Genomic DNA, 17127 nt, shown 5'->3' on the forward strand with positions numbered 1-17127 from the left:
TAGGTAGGAAAATAAATGATTATTGATTTAAAAGATGAACTGCATCTCCCTCCATTGCACCTGTGTTTGACATGTTTACCAAATCCAAAAGGAGACCATTCAAGCTTTACAAATGACCACTCCCCCACAACAGAGCAGCACATTCATGTCCTCCCCATCTCGCAACAGCCTGGAGGAGAGAGAGCGCAACTACACCCCTGCCTCCTCCTAACAGCGTTGGTCGCCATCCATCCCCTCTCCTCCTGTACCATAACAGATGGTGGGAACAACATTGCATCCACCGGGTACCACAACAATAGACAGCACCATCCAGTCCAGACAACACTGGCCTTGCACCATCATGCTCCTAGTGCAGGACTGCGCGAGGCTTTGAGTGCCGTCGTGATTCATTTCACGCGGTACCACCACCACCACCACGGCCACGGAGGAACCTTCTTGCGACTGTTTGGGCTCTCCATCGAGCGGGGGAAGATGGCCGCTATGAAAATATTAACAGGCACAGGGCTCTTCTTGGCGTTCTGTGCGCTGGGGCTGCTCGCCATGGCGATTTGCACCGATTATTGGTACGAGACCGACGCGCGAAGACATCGAGAGAGGTGTAAAAACTATGCCAACAAGCGAAATGACCCAGGATACATCTACATTTCAAACCACAACCTTCCCCTCCAGATGCCTCCAAAGAGCCTGGAGAGGAAAGGTAACGGTCCAGATGCTGCTGCTCTCATCAGGGGGAAGCGGCACTTTCTAGCCGCGGCGTCTGCCATGGAGTCTCACTGCAGTCGGCAGTTTAACTCCACCATCTCCGGGCTTTGGAGGAAGTGTCACCGGGAGGGCTTCGACCTGGAGACCGAGGACCTTATTTACAAAGGTAAACACAAGCAGTCTGACGCCTGGCTTTTCCTGTGTGCACCAGGCCGTGATGCTCGGCGATGAGCTCACACCTAGCCTGACACAAGCACAGGATGGCACAGAGGCCCACACTCTCCTCTCACATTAACGTGCGTCTGCGTTTTACATTTTACGCTTATAAAACTAGATGCGGATGTCTTTTTAGAAGCGTATGTCTCTTTTCTTTATTTGTGAATTTCGCTGTCCATGGTGCTGAGTGAATCCCCTCTTGAGTCCCCTGTCTGAGATAATGGCCGGTTTCAGTTGCTCCTCTATTTTTTGAACCCGTTTTGCGTCTGTAAGAGACGAAACAACATCTTGTGGAGGTTAATGTCACAATAAAGTGATTTCATAGTGCAAAAGAAGCTGAGTCATTGATACATTAGCTTTGAATTTTGGGCCACAGCAGAGAAAACACAATGTACAGCCCTCCTCATCGAACAACAATGCGAAGCCATATTTCAGGCCTCACTCATTGATGCTAAACCTGCTCCGGACCAACGTCCTGAAACTGAGCAGATACACAAAGAAGGGAACCACCCTGTGTAGAAAACATGGATGTCACAAGCTGCCAAAGTAGAAGTATATGTGCCTTCATACATCAATATACCTCAAAACAGCCCAAATGGCAGTTATTGTTTTCTCTTCCAAGCATTGACTCTAAAAAACTGTCAACTTCAAAATTCCTGTGTCTGAGCTCTCACCACTTTATCTACCTAGAAATAATGAATAATGCCACTTTTTTGTTAAGTTGAACCATTGAAATCTGCAAACGTTTTATAGAATTAATAACCAAAAATTCTATCTACATTATAACGCTTTCGCTTCTGCTTTTCAAAAAAAGCATTGTATAGTGACAACAGTGTAATGTGTATAAAATCTATTTACATCCACACATACAGTGTACATAATGGCAACACTTGTGTTTTTGATTAATTGGCTGTACCTCTCACTGCCACAGAAGTAGACCATGGCATGAACACATTACTCCAATTCATTACCTCTGCAACACATAACACCTTTATGAAGCTTGTTATCTTACTGTTTTGTTGACATTGTCTCAGAAAGGTGTTGATTTAGTCCTGTAGTCTAAAAAATACATTTGACATTTGTCTTTTACACAGTGTCAGCAAAAATATATATATTACAAGCATTTGTTAGAGTTCTACTGTATTGGATATGAATTGTACATGTGTGCATGATATTATGTCCACACCTTCTACTGTATATGTTGATAAACTACTCAAAAATGATTGTGGTCACATGACTACAATGTCTTTACTGCTATTAAAAGTGTCTGCTGCTACTAGCTCATGCACCTCTGGGTTATTCAACACACTGAGCTCCAAGCAGCCAGAATGGAGGTGCAGATTATAATTTGGCTCAATTTCAAGTATAATAGAATCTATTTGCTATTACTTTTCATAGCCACGGAAGTAAATACTGTATGTAATCTACTGCAAGTGAACACATGATATTAATCAATTTACTTAGCCTTCTGTGATTCTTAAGATCACCTTTTTTGATAATTGTGTTTAGGTTTAGGGCCAATACTCACGTTGATATCTTAGCAAGACACAAATTAATACTGTTTTCACAGAGTTATCTGTAATGGCCAACTGGGTTTAAAGATCCAGCTTTAAATAAGGACTAATAAATGTGTTGTAGAAAGACAGAGTGGAAAAAAGGCTAAATCCAACTTTTTTCCTTTGTCATTTGCCATGTTCACTACATAGAAGATACATTTGCACATTGCATGAGCTGGTGCACATGTCAAAGTGATATGACATTTAAAACACACATAAATGGACCTGATTGTACAACACAGTAGTTCTGAAAAAGCTGGTTTCAGAGCTGTAACGGTGCATGCACACTGAGAGCTACTCAAGCAGCTTAATTGTGATTATGCTCATCAGTTTGAAAGCAGGGTGACCAAGTTTTAACACATTAGAGAGGTCAAATGTCAACAGCCAAGCAGATTTTTGTGTGATTGTTTACTTTAAATGACAGTATGTCAGTGCACTTAAGGGCAAACAATAAACACACAGCCTTCAAGCGATGCAATTCACAAAACTGTTAATACTGCTAATTGTGAACTTTGATAGTGCACAGGTATAAAGGTGTCTGATCTTTGTTTAATCATGATTAAAGTCTTAATTATCACAGTGTTGCAACAGTAGTGATGTCAGGAAAATAACAATTTAAGTTTGTTGTTTTAGTTAAACAAATTCTGCTGGTGTGGACTCATACACACTGATATAGTGTTAAATTAACTCTTAGAGTTTGGAACACATGCAGATCTATACAGCAAATTTTCACTTGAGTGGCATTTTATTAAGTGTTCAAAAGTGTTGACTTTTGTTCAATGTTTGTTCTGATGTGTATGTTGTATTGCATGTGTGCATGCAACGCAGGTTTGGACTTAAACTCTGGCAATAACTTAATATGGCTGATTAAAGGTGAGCAAAGATATGCTGGGAATTACATGAAGTCACTAAACTCAATGTATTAATGCGAATTATAAAGGTGCACTTTGTCTGTTTGGAAAACATTAAATATTTGGACTGAAATGCCACACTAATATGTAAACCTCTGTCTTCAATCGTAGCCATGGGTGTCTCAACAAAGAACATTCAGATCAAAGCCTAGAAGATGACAAACTGACTCTCAGAAGGAAAGAGTCTAGAAATTTAACAAAGAGATTAACAAAGTCTGACAAAAGCTTTGACAAACATTATGGGAATTTTGAATAATTACATTATCAAACCATTGAACTCCCATTAGAAAAAGAAAGATGTTTGCCATGGTTCTAGCCTGTTGTGACGTGGCAAAGTACTGTTGAAATAACTCTATTCTTCTTCTATTCTTCCCTAAAATGTGAAACTACTTAAGTGATGATTTTCTGGGAAATTGAAGTATAAAGTTGTGCGTCTTTAGGAGTAGGAGCTGGACTACAGACTTGTTGTGCACCAAAAGTCTTAAAATTCTGAATGTGTCAGCCTGTGAATGCTTATTTTGAATGCAGTTTATTGCACTGACCATCGAGTCAATATGAAGAGACTCACTTTAGATGGAAGAAAATAAGTTTCTTTATGTAGCCTTCGGTAGAATAATCCATTTTCCATATTGTTTCCTAATCCCCTCTTAATAACAATGTGGGAGTGGTTGGGAACATGAGGTTAATAAGGCCATCTCAGTAAATTAAAACTCTGTGAGGGTGTAAAATAAATATGAAGCTTTTTTACCATGTGTGTATATTATTTCATAATCCCACAAGGGGGGGGGGGCAGTGCTTCAGAATGAGATTTTTACTGAATTTTCTTCTTTGTTACCTCTCTCTACTTGTATTAAAGATAATTGTGCTCCAGTTATAATTGTCTCCATCATTTTCTTTTTGTCAGGAATAATTCAAAGATGTACCCCGGTCAAGTATCACTACTCTTCGTCCGTCCTACCACGAAATTTACCCATCAACATCACAAAGACCATACGACAGGATGAGTGGCATGCACTCCGTAAGTCTGAAAGTGTTTGTCCGTCATTATGGAGTTGGTTGGACTTGTTGGTTTAGCCAACCTGTTCTTTGCATCTTTTGTGTTTATCGACATTTATTTTTCTGCTTTGAGCGTCTACTTTATTTAATTAACAGACTATTTGAGCAATAAAAAGGGAAAACAATAAACAGAAAAGGTTGAGAAAATCCATGATCTACCATCTCATAATGCACAATGCTTAAGTTTAATTATTTTTGTTCAGTAATCACTTTAAAATGTTATCCTCTAGACAAACTGTCTTTGCGTTCAGGAATTTTAGTTGACTCAGTTTAGTATATATGAAATTTGGCGTGCCTCATGGCACAGTTTTAGGCCCTATCTTATTTTCATTGTACGGCTGGGGTTTTTTTTTTTTTTCTTCAGCCGAACTAGTGAAATAAATTCATGCCATTATCTCCCTAAATCATCCACAGTTGCAGCAGCCAGGTTTTTTACTTAAAGCAGCACAATAGTGCATTTTACCATAATGCTTGCATCTTGACACTGGTTACCTGTTAATTTCTGAATAGTTTGAAAGATTATACTTATCACTTTTAAGGCACAGCTGCCCCTCGCTCCTGAAAACATCACTGACCTTATTAGCCCTTCTCTCCCATGTCTAGACTCATGACCAGAGGTTATCAGGTCATCACTATTAGGGAGCCGTTGGCTTTAGACTGGCTTATCTAAGGACATTAGGTCAGACAGATCAGTGTCTTCTTTTAAATCTCTCCTTAAAACACTCTGATTGTATTTCTTACTTGATATTCTTGTTCAAAGAGACAAGAGTGATGAGTTGACCTCGGATTGCATCAGCAGTGATTTTTCAGTTTTAAAATAAGTGTTGTTGTGAATCTGCTGTGATATGTTTTGCTCTATATGAGCATGCTATACCAAAACATTATCTAAGCTAGATATAAACTAGAGATATTTCTATACTTATTACTGTTCATATCATTATCTTCCATTACAATTCTTTCCTCTATATTAGCGTGTTCAGGTAAAGCTTTAATTACGGGGTCCTTAATTTCTGAATAATTTCCAAATAATTTTCTTGGAAAGAACTATGTAATTTAACTATAGGGAGAATAGAGATGGTTCCTATTGCCTTTCCTGTTTTCCCTTACCAGTTCTTTCCAGAACACTTCCAAGGAAATAGAGAATTATGGACCCATAAAATATAGTGTCAGCCTGACTGGTTTTCAGTTCATTTTTTGACATTCAAATTAAAATAAGAATGATACTAGTGACTATTAAGGTTTAAATCAGGTTATTGGTTGGGTTGTTGCATCACACGTTTTCTGATTTAAATTACAATTAAAGTCATATTATAATCATTTTCAAATGACCTGGTTGGTCAAAAACATTTCAGTGTGTTATATTGATTGAGTGGCAGATTCCAGTTTCACTACACTGCAAAATGATTTTTTATATTCATTGACAAGTGAAATGAAGACATTATTTTAATTTTCCTGTCAGTTTTTTTGAGCATACTATGACTACTGGGATTTCAACATTTGTCCATTACATTAAGCTTTCAGAGTAATTACCAGTTCAAACAATAGTCTTCAGTTTTACTGTTCAGTACATGTATGTTACAGTTTACTTTATGCCGTTTTCACCTCTGCTTGCAGATCTAAGAAGGATGACGGCTGGCTTTGTTGGCATGGCCGTGTCCATCATTCTTTTTGGCTGGATCATCGGAGTGCTGGGATGCTGCCAGCAGCATGACCTCATGCAATATGTAGCTGGGCTACTCTTTCTCATGGGAGGTACTGTGAGAGCACATATGCCCACATCCACATACAAACATGCAGACAAAATCTAATTTTATTCAGTTTCTGTATTTATTTGGTGATAGCTGAGAGCATCTTTGCATTAACATGAGACAGTAGATCAATTTCCTGCAGTAACATGATTCCTGTCCTGTAGTAAGATGCATGGTACATGTAGGAATTTAATAATCATTTTAAATCACTGCTTGTCTCTTCTGCTCACACAGGAACATGCTGCATCATCTCCTTGTGCACATGTGTGGCAGGAATCAACTTTGAGTTATCCCGCTACCCCCGCTACATGTACGGCCTCCCTGAGGACATTAGCCATGGCTATGGCTGGTCCATGTTTTGTGCCTGGGGGGGGCTCGGTCTCACATTGCTGGCAGGCTTTCTCTGCACCTTGGCCCCCTCCCTGAGCACACCCGCTCGCACAACGACCCACAAGCCGAGGCAGGAGAATGGAACCGTGTGACAGAGGCGTAGTGAAGCGACCGACCCACCGAACGCACAAACCACACCCTTCCAACCTTGATGTTTAACTCTGAAACAGTTTTTGTCTGATCACCATCTCACACCACCCTTGACATCGCCATCCCCCTTCAGTGTTCAGTGTGCCTGAGAAGGAGCAAAGTAACGACAAACTTCACACACCTAATCTCGAAAATACCTGAGGGACCTACAGGAACACCAAGAGTAACACCTAAAGTAACGTATGGCTGGGGCAAGGCGCTCATAGCACAAATAAGAATTTTTTTTGGTTCAGATGTTTGACATGCTGACTTTATGGCAATTTTAAGGTGACTGTTTTCTCTGAAGAGAATTTGTCTTAAAATGGTGCTCTCTTGAATACATAAAGCCACATACACTCCCACACAGCACACACACACCAGCACATGCTTTTCCACACACGCTCAATTACTCCGGATGAATCATGGGAGAAATCCTCCAAAAGGATCAAACACACAAACATCAGGCCAGAGCATCCTGTCAGCATTCCTCTTTCAGTCGAGTGATGTGTGCTGTGTGCTGTGTTATTGTTCGTAATGAAAAAACAAAAAAATATTCTGCCGTTGACTGCCCATTGCTTATCTTTAGTGTAGCACACTAACTGATATCAAACATGAGCCCCGGGGGTAACGTCTGCAGCCTCTGCAGAGCACAAAATGCATCTAGCAGCGTGGTCAGTACGATGAAATACACAGAAGTAAATCTGCATTGAAAAGCACATTGTTTGCTTCTTTAAAGATTCTATATGTACAAATGCATCTCTATGTAGATCCAGATCATTGTTTGTGTAAAGTAGATTTTGAATAAGAATGATTGTTTTCTGTTTGTTTAGAAGTAATGATGGCTGACAGTATTGTTAGGATAAAGAGTTACAGGATGGTGCTAGGAGCATGAATCCATTGTTGGATTCAGCAACATAAAGGTATTTTGTGGCACCAAACTGACAGACCCAACCCGGTTGTTTGCTGACAGCTGAATCATAATCTGACATGAGAAAAAATAAAAAAAATAAAACTGTGTAGGAAGTATTTGATTTCTCCATTGTTTACCCTTAATATTGGTCAGCCTTTTTGTGTAATACTCTGAATACAAGCAAGTTAAGCAATTTTTGAAAAAAAAATACTACTTTAGTGATCCTACTAAAAACGAAAGCACAAGCTGCATTCCAAATCCTCATCTGCACTAAGTACAGTACATAGTAACATCACACATTGGTAGAGGGCCAAAGTGTCATCATGTCACCAGTCTAAAAACTGGTTCAGTAACAGCTGAAACAAGCAGAATATGGAAGATAATTTATGTGATGGACTTCATTGTCCCACAGTGCAATGCACAATGGAAATGGAGGAGCTGTTTACTCTGATAATTGTTTTTAAAAAATATGGATGTTGGTGCAGTGGCATCTTGTAAAACAAAACAAAACAAAAATAAAAAAACAAAAGGTAAAAATGAAGTAATAATTCCATTAAACGCGTTTGGTTTTTAAGTTTAAGATTGACAGTGGCATTCACAGTTTGATTAATGTGTGGAACACATTTTGTATCATTTCTTCATTAGTAAAATACTTATAAAACTTACAAACCTACAAAATGGTACACTGTATATTATGTAGTATGCGATAACAACATGGGAATTATTCAATTTTTCTCTTACTTTTGTGATTCAATGGTTGGATTAAAAATACCTCCAAATCTGGTGTCGAAAAAAGCACAAATAGTAATTTTAGAAAGGCTCTTGACTTCAGCGACATACTTTAAAAGCTGTATTCCAAATACACACTGTATACTCATTTTGTGTCTTAGTTGTGGTGCGTTCACTCATGGAAGATGACGAAATGAAGTACACTTAAAATCACAAGAATCCATACTAAAATGGCTTGATTGTTAATGGACAACAATTATACAAGCTGATACATTTTTTCTTTATGTGGACATCAGCTGCATTTTCGAAAAAACAAAACAAAATAACAAGTAAAAATAAAGTAAGAAATCCTTGGAAAAACATTTTTGATCAGTCCAATCTCAAACAGTTGGAGTGATGTGTGGTACACACCTTGAATTGTGTGTCATTCGTACAAATCAGTAAAAATACCCCAGGTCTTGTGTACTAACTTAAAAAATCATACACTTCATAGTATGTAGTATGGGATGGGGCCACGTGAAAGATTTTGACAGTGTTAGCAGGTAGGACTTTAGTTTGTTCAATGGAAAAGCGATCCTCCTGGTGACACTTTAGGATGATAATAATTCATAGCAGCCAGTTTTCTGTTATGCAAATATGATTTCCCCCCCGCAGTCATTAGATCTAATTTATTTTGAAATTTTAATGCTCACTACAAGTTCATGATACAAGAATATTACAGCCATGTGTGATGAAGTTTTTATAAATGTTGATTGCTGGAAATGAGTCATGAGATATTCTATCAGCTATGTCAATTAACTTTCTTAGAAAAAAAAGGTGTTATAATGTGTATTGACAACACTGTGTGTGATGTTCAGTCCTTTCACCATCACCATTAACCTCCTCATGAGGCTACCACTTTTGCTGGGTCTCATAAAAGTCTGTGAACCTGAGGTCTGAGCAGGTGGAGTTATACGTTACATGTTTGCAAGGCCACATATGGGAGCAAAAGATGATCAGAGCATGTAATAAGCACCCTGTTGTGTCTTTTACAAAGAGCTTGGGTTTATACCATGTTGTGTTTAGGGTCAGTTGGTCTAGGCTCTTATTGTTTAAATATTTATGCCAGAAACAGGGACATACCATAAATATAAAAATATTCATATGTATGGTCATTATGACGACTGAGTCAGTCTATTCGCTAATGTCCTACAACTCACAGAATGCAATGCTGTTTTGTGTTTCGGTTTTATAAAGTTTTAAGTTCACCCCCAAACTGATATGCAGTAATGTAAATATTACTGTAAGGAGTAAACTGTAATGTATAAGTACATGGTGCAAGAATAATGTGTTGTTAGGACTGAAGCACAGTTGCACACAACTCCTACAAGTTTTTAGTGTATTATAGGTGGGAAAATCTGACTTTTCCTGTACTGATGTGCCACCACTGCACATGTGCAGAACGTTGTCAAAAAAGTATTACAAGCCAAAATTTCTAAGCGCATATATATACGCCATATCTCTAATAATACATTTCAAGAACACCAACACAACAGTAACTGTATTTTAAAACTAAGACTTTGTCATTGATTGGATTGAGTTTCAGTACAGAACAACAGTTGCGCACAGTAGCAAGATTTACAAAACATTAAGAATAATGTACTTTAGAGAACGAATGAGGTCAGCGCAGTTTAACAATGTATTTGAAATTGTTGTAAAATCCCTCTCAAGTGGCAACCTCTTGTGTTTCATGAGGAATGAGAGATGCCCTGTGAAAACGCCACCGTTTAGAGTGGCACTTGTTTCAGTAGCACAGCTATTATTTTCTACAAGTCATTTATACTGGTTCAATCCACTGCAGATATTATGTAGGGACTAAAAAGACATTACAGTCTTGCATGATCTCATTACAGTAAGTTTCTTTCAACATATTAAAACTTGTGTCCATTTTTAATTACTTTATTTTACTGAAATAAAATATGTAATTACTAATGTGTTGTGACTTTCAGTGTTTGTATTTGTACTTTTACTGTGAAAAACGTAATAAGTGACTCTCCAAATCATACTGATGAGACAACGATGTGTTTTGTCCTGTTGTATCTGTGGGCATGAGGTAGTTTATGGAGTTAAAACTGAAAACAGATTTCCAGTCCAACTAAGGGATGAATGTCTACGAGAGGTGAGACACTATCATAACAGTAGTGACAGCATCCTCCTCCAAACAAGCATGGAGGCGAGGCTTGGCCTTTTGTCACTTAGGACATGGTGCCATCTAGAGGGAGGACTTGATGTGTCTTTGCCTTTGCCTTCTCTGCTACAGGCCCATAATGTAAAAGTAAGCGAGACACAAGAAATACACAAGAGGTTTTTGCATCCATTGTGTATTACAGAATATTAAATAAATGAAAATGATACATACTATGAAAACAAAATATTATAAGCTGTACTTTGGGCTGTGCAAGATTATCTCTCTTTTCTATCTTTAAAAAAGCATTCAAACATCCCATTTTAGAACGATAGCAAGTTTTGAACAGAAACACAAAACCTTCCCTGAAAGGATATTTGATGATGATAATTATATGAAAGTTATGATATATAGTACATAACAACTATAGTGCTGCAACTAACGATTATTTTCATTACTGATAAATATTATTAGCTATTATTTTCTTGATTAAACATTTATCATTTAGTTTATAAAATGTCAGAAAATAGAGAAAAGTTCCTGTTATACTTTCTCACAGCCCAAGGTGATCAGATTACATGTTTTATTCAACCATGACAAAGAAAAGCAGTAAATCCTCACATTGAAGAAGCTGAAACCAGCAGATGTGTGGCATTTGTTCTTGATCGATTATTAAAATTGTTGCTAATTCGTTTTCTGCTAACTGACTTATTGCCAAGTTGTTACAGTGGGTTGGATGATTCGTAGAGATCGCAATCAGGTAAGAAAACTTTTAGAAACAGTGGTGGATTTCCTTTTAAACTTGAGGTAAAAGGGATTTGGACTATATGTTAAATCATTAACCTTGTACAGTTTGGTCTGATTAAGTGAAATGTACGCTTCCAAAACCAGAAGCAAAAGTGAGCAGTTTGAGAGTCTACTTCTTGCCACGGTAATGGGCACCAACCACCATGTAGCTGTCAGGTGAGAAACTGGGTGGCTTCGCTTTGTCCCTACACACCCTGACTTCAGCTCTACTGACCGGTCCTCCTCCTCTGCAGGGGTCGTGTTTCTGCAGGTAACTTATAAAGGTCTCCCAGCCTCCGCCTACGCGTACCATCACATGACGATCATTCAGCATCTGCAAAGGTGACACAAGACAGTCAAGGAGGGAATGCTGGGAAATAAAGTGTGCATATATGTTCTGGCTGATAAATTGCCAGGATGCCCATCCACCCCACACACACACACACACACACACACACAGCACACCAATCTAATATTTAAAAGCTTCTCGTACATGTTTGGCTCTGTCTGAAAGGGAAATGACCTCTTGGATAGCTTTGTCAAAATCTCATTAAACCAAATGAAACAACACCTCATGGCACCAGCTGAGCACACACGCAGGACTAATCCATATATGAACATGGATACACACACACATCCAGTGACGCACAAAGGTACACCCACACGGATCTGCAACACACAAACCACCTAATAAACAGCATTTTAAATAAAATGACTACTGCATAGCCAGTCAGAGAGGTCATTTGTATCTGAATCAACACATCCTTCACAGAGAGACAGCCATCCTTATAGCTGAAAAGCAACTGCTGCCATGGCAACTACAGCCACAACATAAAGCCTGGGGGGAAAAAATGAAAGGAGATATTAAGATGAGTTCAGCGCCGACTCTCAACTCCCGGTAGACATTAACATTCCCAGGAGGCCTGGCAAAGCCATCCGTTGTCGTGTCAGCACTGGCCCACCCCCTCTTGCCTTATCGCCAATAAACCCTTCATTATGGAGCCATTAAGAATGTGATAATACAAGCAGATCTACTCTTCTTATGTGGGGACGTGTGTGTCACGTGTATGGGATTAAAAATCAATGGTACAAGCACAGACACGCGTGCACAGGCAGGCGACACAGGCAGCTATAGAGGAAACCTCAGACGTGGTCCATCTCAGCTGTCATCCTGCAGATTAAAATGTTGAGGTTGACAGGGGTCAAGTCTGACATCCTGAATAAACCACTTCCCTGTCAGACGTGGAGGGAATGTAATTCTTACTGGACTTCATTCCCAATAATTCAGTCATCATCCAAAGCTGATTTTCAGTCAGTATTTACTCTCATTTCTTCTTTTTAATACAAGTGACTATAAGCAATCTTATTGTTGTTATATCTGTACTAGTTAAATTAAATTCCTTGATTCTCTTAATCCAGCGAATAAAATTGGAGATTTTAAAGCTTTTATCTGCCATTTATATTATAATAGTTTTTAATTGTGTCACTTGATTGCTGGTTATCTGGCTTTTTATGTGTTAGTTCTTGAATGCTGGTTGTGTGGTTGTTTGACTGTGAATGTTTCTTGTTCTTAGGTCTCTGTTACCTGATTAAATAAAGTTACAACATTAACTGACATATGTCTTTCGATATATGATTTTTATATTTCTATAGCTAAGTTCTACTGTATATTATACATCAGAAATATTCTAAAGCAGGGACATATGTTGCCAAATTGATCATTTAATAAAAAAGAGAGTCAGCATCTTTCTACACTGTAATATTCAACACAAGCCCCCTTTGTCAGGCAGACTCCCCCCTCCCCCTTTCAGGTCTCCGTACAAAGTGTGCTACGTCTGCAGCCCATAAACTACCGTCTGGATTCCCCTGTGTCCTCCCTGGCAGCTCCATTGATTCCCTCTCTCCTTTCCTGCTAAAAGATGCATGAGTGTACTCAGGGAAGAGGAGTCATTTTTACAGCCACCAGTAGGAGGCAGGCTTTAGCCACATCCACTGCTTTTGATGCATTTTTTGAGTATAGTCCTTGTAAGATTTACAGTAAAGAGACAAACTAAGCAGCATTACAGTATATGAGCTGATGCAGGCACATGTGTGTCTTATCACTGTTCTATTTCTATTTCTCTTGCTATATTCACATCTGTGTTGCAAAAGAGATCTGGATCTCTATGAGACTACCTGATTAAATAAAACTGAAATTCTATATACACATCATGTATGGGCTACTGTTTGTTAGAGAGTCCCCGGGACAGCACACAGACACACACAGTCTGTAGACAAACCTTTGTGATATCTAAAAGTTACAGTGATAAATTAACTTCTTTTTTTTTTTTAACTTTTCTTATTTTTAGAGTTTTTTTAGAGTTTTTCCTTATTGAATTGAGGGTCTAAGGATAGAGGGTGTTGTATGTTATAAAGGTTGTAAAGCCCTGTGAGGCAACTTCTTGATTTTGGGCTATAAGAATAAAACTGACTTGACTTATTGCAAAGAATGAGGAGAAAGATTTTAGCCATGCTAGCTGCATGACCCGTGGGATGGTAATGTCGGTCGGTCGGTCGGTCGGTCGGTCGGTCGGTCCACCACTTTGGTCCACACTGAAATATCTCAACAACTATTGGAATGATTGCCATGAAATTTTGTACAGACATTTATGGTCCCCAGAGGATGAAGCCTAATGGCTTTGTATATAGTGTCACCGTGATGTTGATATTTTTGGTTTTTAGTGACATGTCTCGACAACTATTGGATTCATTGGCAAAAAATTTGGTGCAGACATTAACGGATCCCAGACGATGTATCTTAATGACTTTGATAATCCCCTGACTTTTCCTTTAGCACTACCATGAGATACAAAGTTGCGGGTTTGAGTGAAAAATTTTGTACAGACACTCATGTTACCCTCAGGATGAATTTAAATAACTTACGGGAAAATTTTAGTTAATGACATTCCAGCTATACTTTGTGTTTAGTGCTAATTAACATAACTTAGCATGCTATCGTGCTGAACTAAAATAGTGAACATGGTAAACATTATACCTGCTAAACATCAACATCGTCATTGTGAGTATGTTAGCATGCTAGTGTTAGCTAGACTGTACTTAAGCACAGTGATGCTTAAGTACAGTCTCACAGAGCTGCTAATATACAGCTGCAGATTCTTAGTTTATTCATATCATATTTTACAGATGTTTCTCTATGATCAATTATAAACTGACATTTAGGAATAATCATGTTTCCTCCTTTCCTACTCCACTGTAAGGTCAAAGGTCAGGGTCACATACAGAACAAAGACCCTGGAGCTTCTATGGAGTCTATGTTTTGCTCAAGGACACTTAAGAAAGGAGGATGATGAAGGGGTTGTCTGCCAAAATGCTAAGCTGAAAGTGAGAAAACAATTTCATCATTCTCATTTGGCCTTGATTTTGCTCTTCAAAATATGATGTTTTCATTTTACTTCTTAGGTTTATGTCTTATGTAGGATAGTGTCATAAACAAAGAGATTATGTGGTATGATATTGTGAGATGTTTTCCTTCCATTGACACAGTCAGACAGCGTCCCTGCCACAAAGCTGAAGGAGAGCCTAATTGGGTGCAGAGAAGAAAGAAAAGCCTTCCTCTTTTTTAACACCAAAGAATGGCGGAGCACTCCAGGGCCAGCATGATTGAATAGCCTCCAGAGGGAATGGAGGGGTGGGGAGGGGGCAGGGTAGAAAGTTTACATGTGAGAAGGGGCGGTCATGCTCAGCCGCTCATTAACAAGCTGTCTGATTAAACCCCTCACTAATGACTTTGTCTCGGTAATCAATAGTATCTGCTCTTTAAAAAGGTCTGTACACATTGAATGGCATGCTCTCCTAGGAGCTGCACAGGGGTTATCATGGTATATGGTAATTGAGGATTATGCCGTGTTTCCCCCGCACACATGTAGGCAGCTGTGAGCTTCAAGGTAATGGATGGAGTCAGGGTCGATGGGCTGCAGCGCCCCTATTCACACAGCTGAGGTGTGTTTGCTTGTCAGCGGCGAGGAGAAAAGGGAGGGGAGCAATGCAAGTAATGTCTACAAACTAGTAATCATAGCTTGAATCTGACAAAAAGACACAGAGTTATGGTGAAACATTGTATCGGCAAGGCTGCATAGACAAGGTGAGCACAAAAGGTCAACAGTCCAGATTGTGTAGAAAAACAAATCATTGAAATATTGAAATATAAGATAAATAAGAGGTGATTTTTCTCTTTTCTTGACATTTCATTGTCTTAACATAAATGCATTCTGCTGGACCTGACCATCAACTAATAAGATTCTTTGGTTGTCATGTCTTTATTGCCTTTCTTTGATGTGGTGTTCAAACATGTGCACCCCTGTCATTGACAGGTCTGCTGTGGAGAAACAGGTGTTCTGTGACGTGAAGGGGAACATTATTTTCTAAATGGGCAGTAAAAATGTATTGTCTGTCAGCCAGTCAAAATGTGGCTGTTACTCTGTTGATGCTTACAGCATTGATTACCAGTTTACAGTGTTGGGTCAATACAATTAACGAAGCATTAAATGGGTTTCAACTAGTGACCAATTAACCACCAACGCTGTGATCCACCTCTGTGTGACTCTGTGAAGATATGCATTATGAGATCATAGCTTGTCAATCTGATATCACAGATACCATTTTAGCTCTAATCATTACGCTATTCCCATTGATATTGTGTTGAAAAATAGACTATTTTTTAATTTTTAATTTACAGCAGGTACTTTTTTATGGATTTATAGATAACACATTACAATATACTCTATACAGTGTGCACTAAACATACACTGAAGCTGTTTCTCTTTGTGTTGATGGATGGTTGTATACTGACAGTGAAGTAAAACCTTCTTCTTATATTCAAAACCCTCCCCACATGGGTGGACATGGACTCCCGAGTGGGCTGCCATTTGAACCGCACACCACAGTCATATCGTCGCAAAATCATGCTGAAAGAGACATGTTTATTTTTCCTTCAGGTTTGAACTCTTTGCTGAAGGTCTATGTGCTGAATAAAATCATTGTCAGCCCAGTCTTATCCTGACCATTGGTTGCCAAGCAACCCTGCCTCCCAGAAGGCCATTCCTCGAGCCTTTGTACAGACGCATACGGGTGGTGCACGACTCCGGAAGGCTGAAAGGCACCTACGTCTCCATCCCAAATGATTGCATATCACACACTGCACTTGTTGCTGACTCAGCTGTCGATTAATAACCTGAAGGCCTTCGCACCTCACATCTTATTATGTGTTGTATCATCTATGACGCATCTTCAATGGGTTTGGTTTATAATGTAGGTTAGGTTTAGGCAACAGAAGGATTTTGGTTAAGGTTAAAGAAGGATTGTGGTTTCCGGTAAATGTTAATAAAGTGAATAAGACCTGTCTTGTGCTTCAAGTCTGAACTTTTTCAATATTTACCCAAGACCATCATAGAGTGCCCAAACATAACCATAAGAAAGTTTTATCATGCTTTCGTTGCTGTGAATGAAACAATACAAGGAAACATGTTGTCAGTGAACATTTTGCAAATACGCCTAGTACTAATAATTTGTAACTTGACAGATACATTCATTAACAACGTTTCCTCATTATGTTGATAAAAATGTAATCCGGGCGGCATATTGTGTCTCTCAAAATATATTTGCTGTTGTAAATTAGTAGTATATAATTTCTAGGTGACAGGGTTAGCGTGAACATACTTACCCGTATATACAGAACTTTATCCCCAACACGGTAGCAGCCTTTAGGTTGTTTCTCAACAAGGAACCTGGTAGGACAGCTGCAGGGGGGATTTTCGATAATGTTTCTCACCTG

The 17127-nt window shown here is 38.9% G+C and overlaps 2 protein-coding genes across 4 annotated transcripts in view; one reads left to right on the forward strand and one right to left on the reverse strand.

Annotated features, from left to right (window-relative positions):
• Positions 1 to 10318, forward strand: tmem276b (transmembrane protein 276b). The gene is made up of 4 exons (XM_044206672.1): positions 1 to 868; positions 4290 to 4403; positions 6056 to 6193; positions 6424 to 10318. Exons 1-4 carry the CDS (start codon positions 16 to 18, stop codon positions 6669 to 6671), a joined length of 1353 nt encoding a protein of 450 aa, XP_044062607.1. The 5' UTR covers positions 1 to 15; the 3' UTR covers positions 6672 to 10318.
• Positions 8992 to 17127, reverse strand: part of gas2b (growth arrest-specific 2b) — a 20016-nt gene continuing 11880 nt past the window's right edge. For all 3 annotated transcript variants that reach the window (XM_044206657.1, XM_044206642.1, XM_044206649.1), the window contains exons 7-8: positions 17017 to 17124; positions 8992 to 11631 (exon numbers count right to left, since the gene is read on the reverse strand). In XM_044206657.1, the coding sequence (XP_044062592.1) occupies positions 11428 to 11631; positions 17017 to 17124 (312 nt within the window). In that variant the 3' untranslated portion in view covers positions 8992 to 11427. The remainder of the gene's footprint in view (positions 11632 to 17016; positions 17125 to 17127) is intronic.

Source organism: Siniperca chuatsi, linkage group LG1, assembly GCF_020085105.1.
Source record: "Siniperca chuatsi isolate FFG_IHB_CAS linkage group LG1, ASM2008510v1, whole genome shotgun sequence".
In the NCBI taxonomy this organism is placed as follows: Eukaryota; Metazoa; Chordata; class Actinopteri; order Centrarchiformes; family Sinipercidae; genus Siniperca; species Siniperca chuatsi.

What these genes read in the sequence shown, in the direction of transcription:
- tmem276b (XM_044206672.1), top strand. Translation starts at nt 16, where the DNA reads ATGATTATTGATTTAAAAGATGAACTGCATCTCCCTCCATTGCACCTG. An exon ending in CGAGGACCTTATTTACAAAG is followed by an intron (nt 869 to 4,289) that starts GTAAACACAAGC and finishes TCTTTTTGTCAG; the next exon opens with GAATAATTCAAAGATGTACC. An exon ending in GCTACTCTTTCTCATGGGAG is followed by an intron (nt 6,194 to 6,423) that starts GTACTGTGAGAG and finishes CTGCTCACACAG; the next exon opens with GAACATGCTGCATCATCTCC.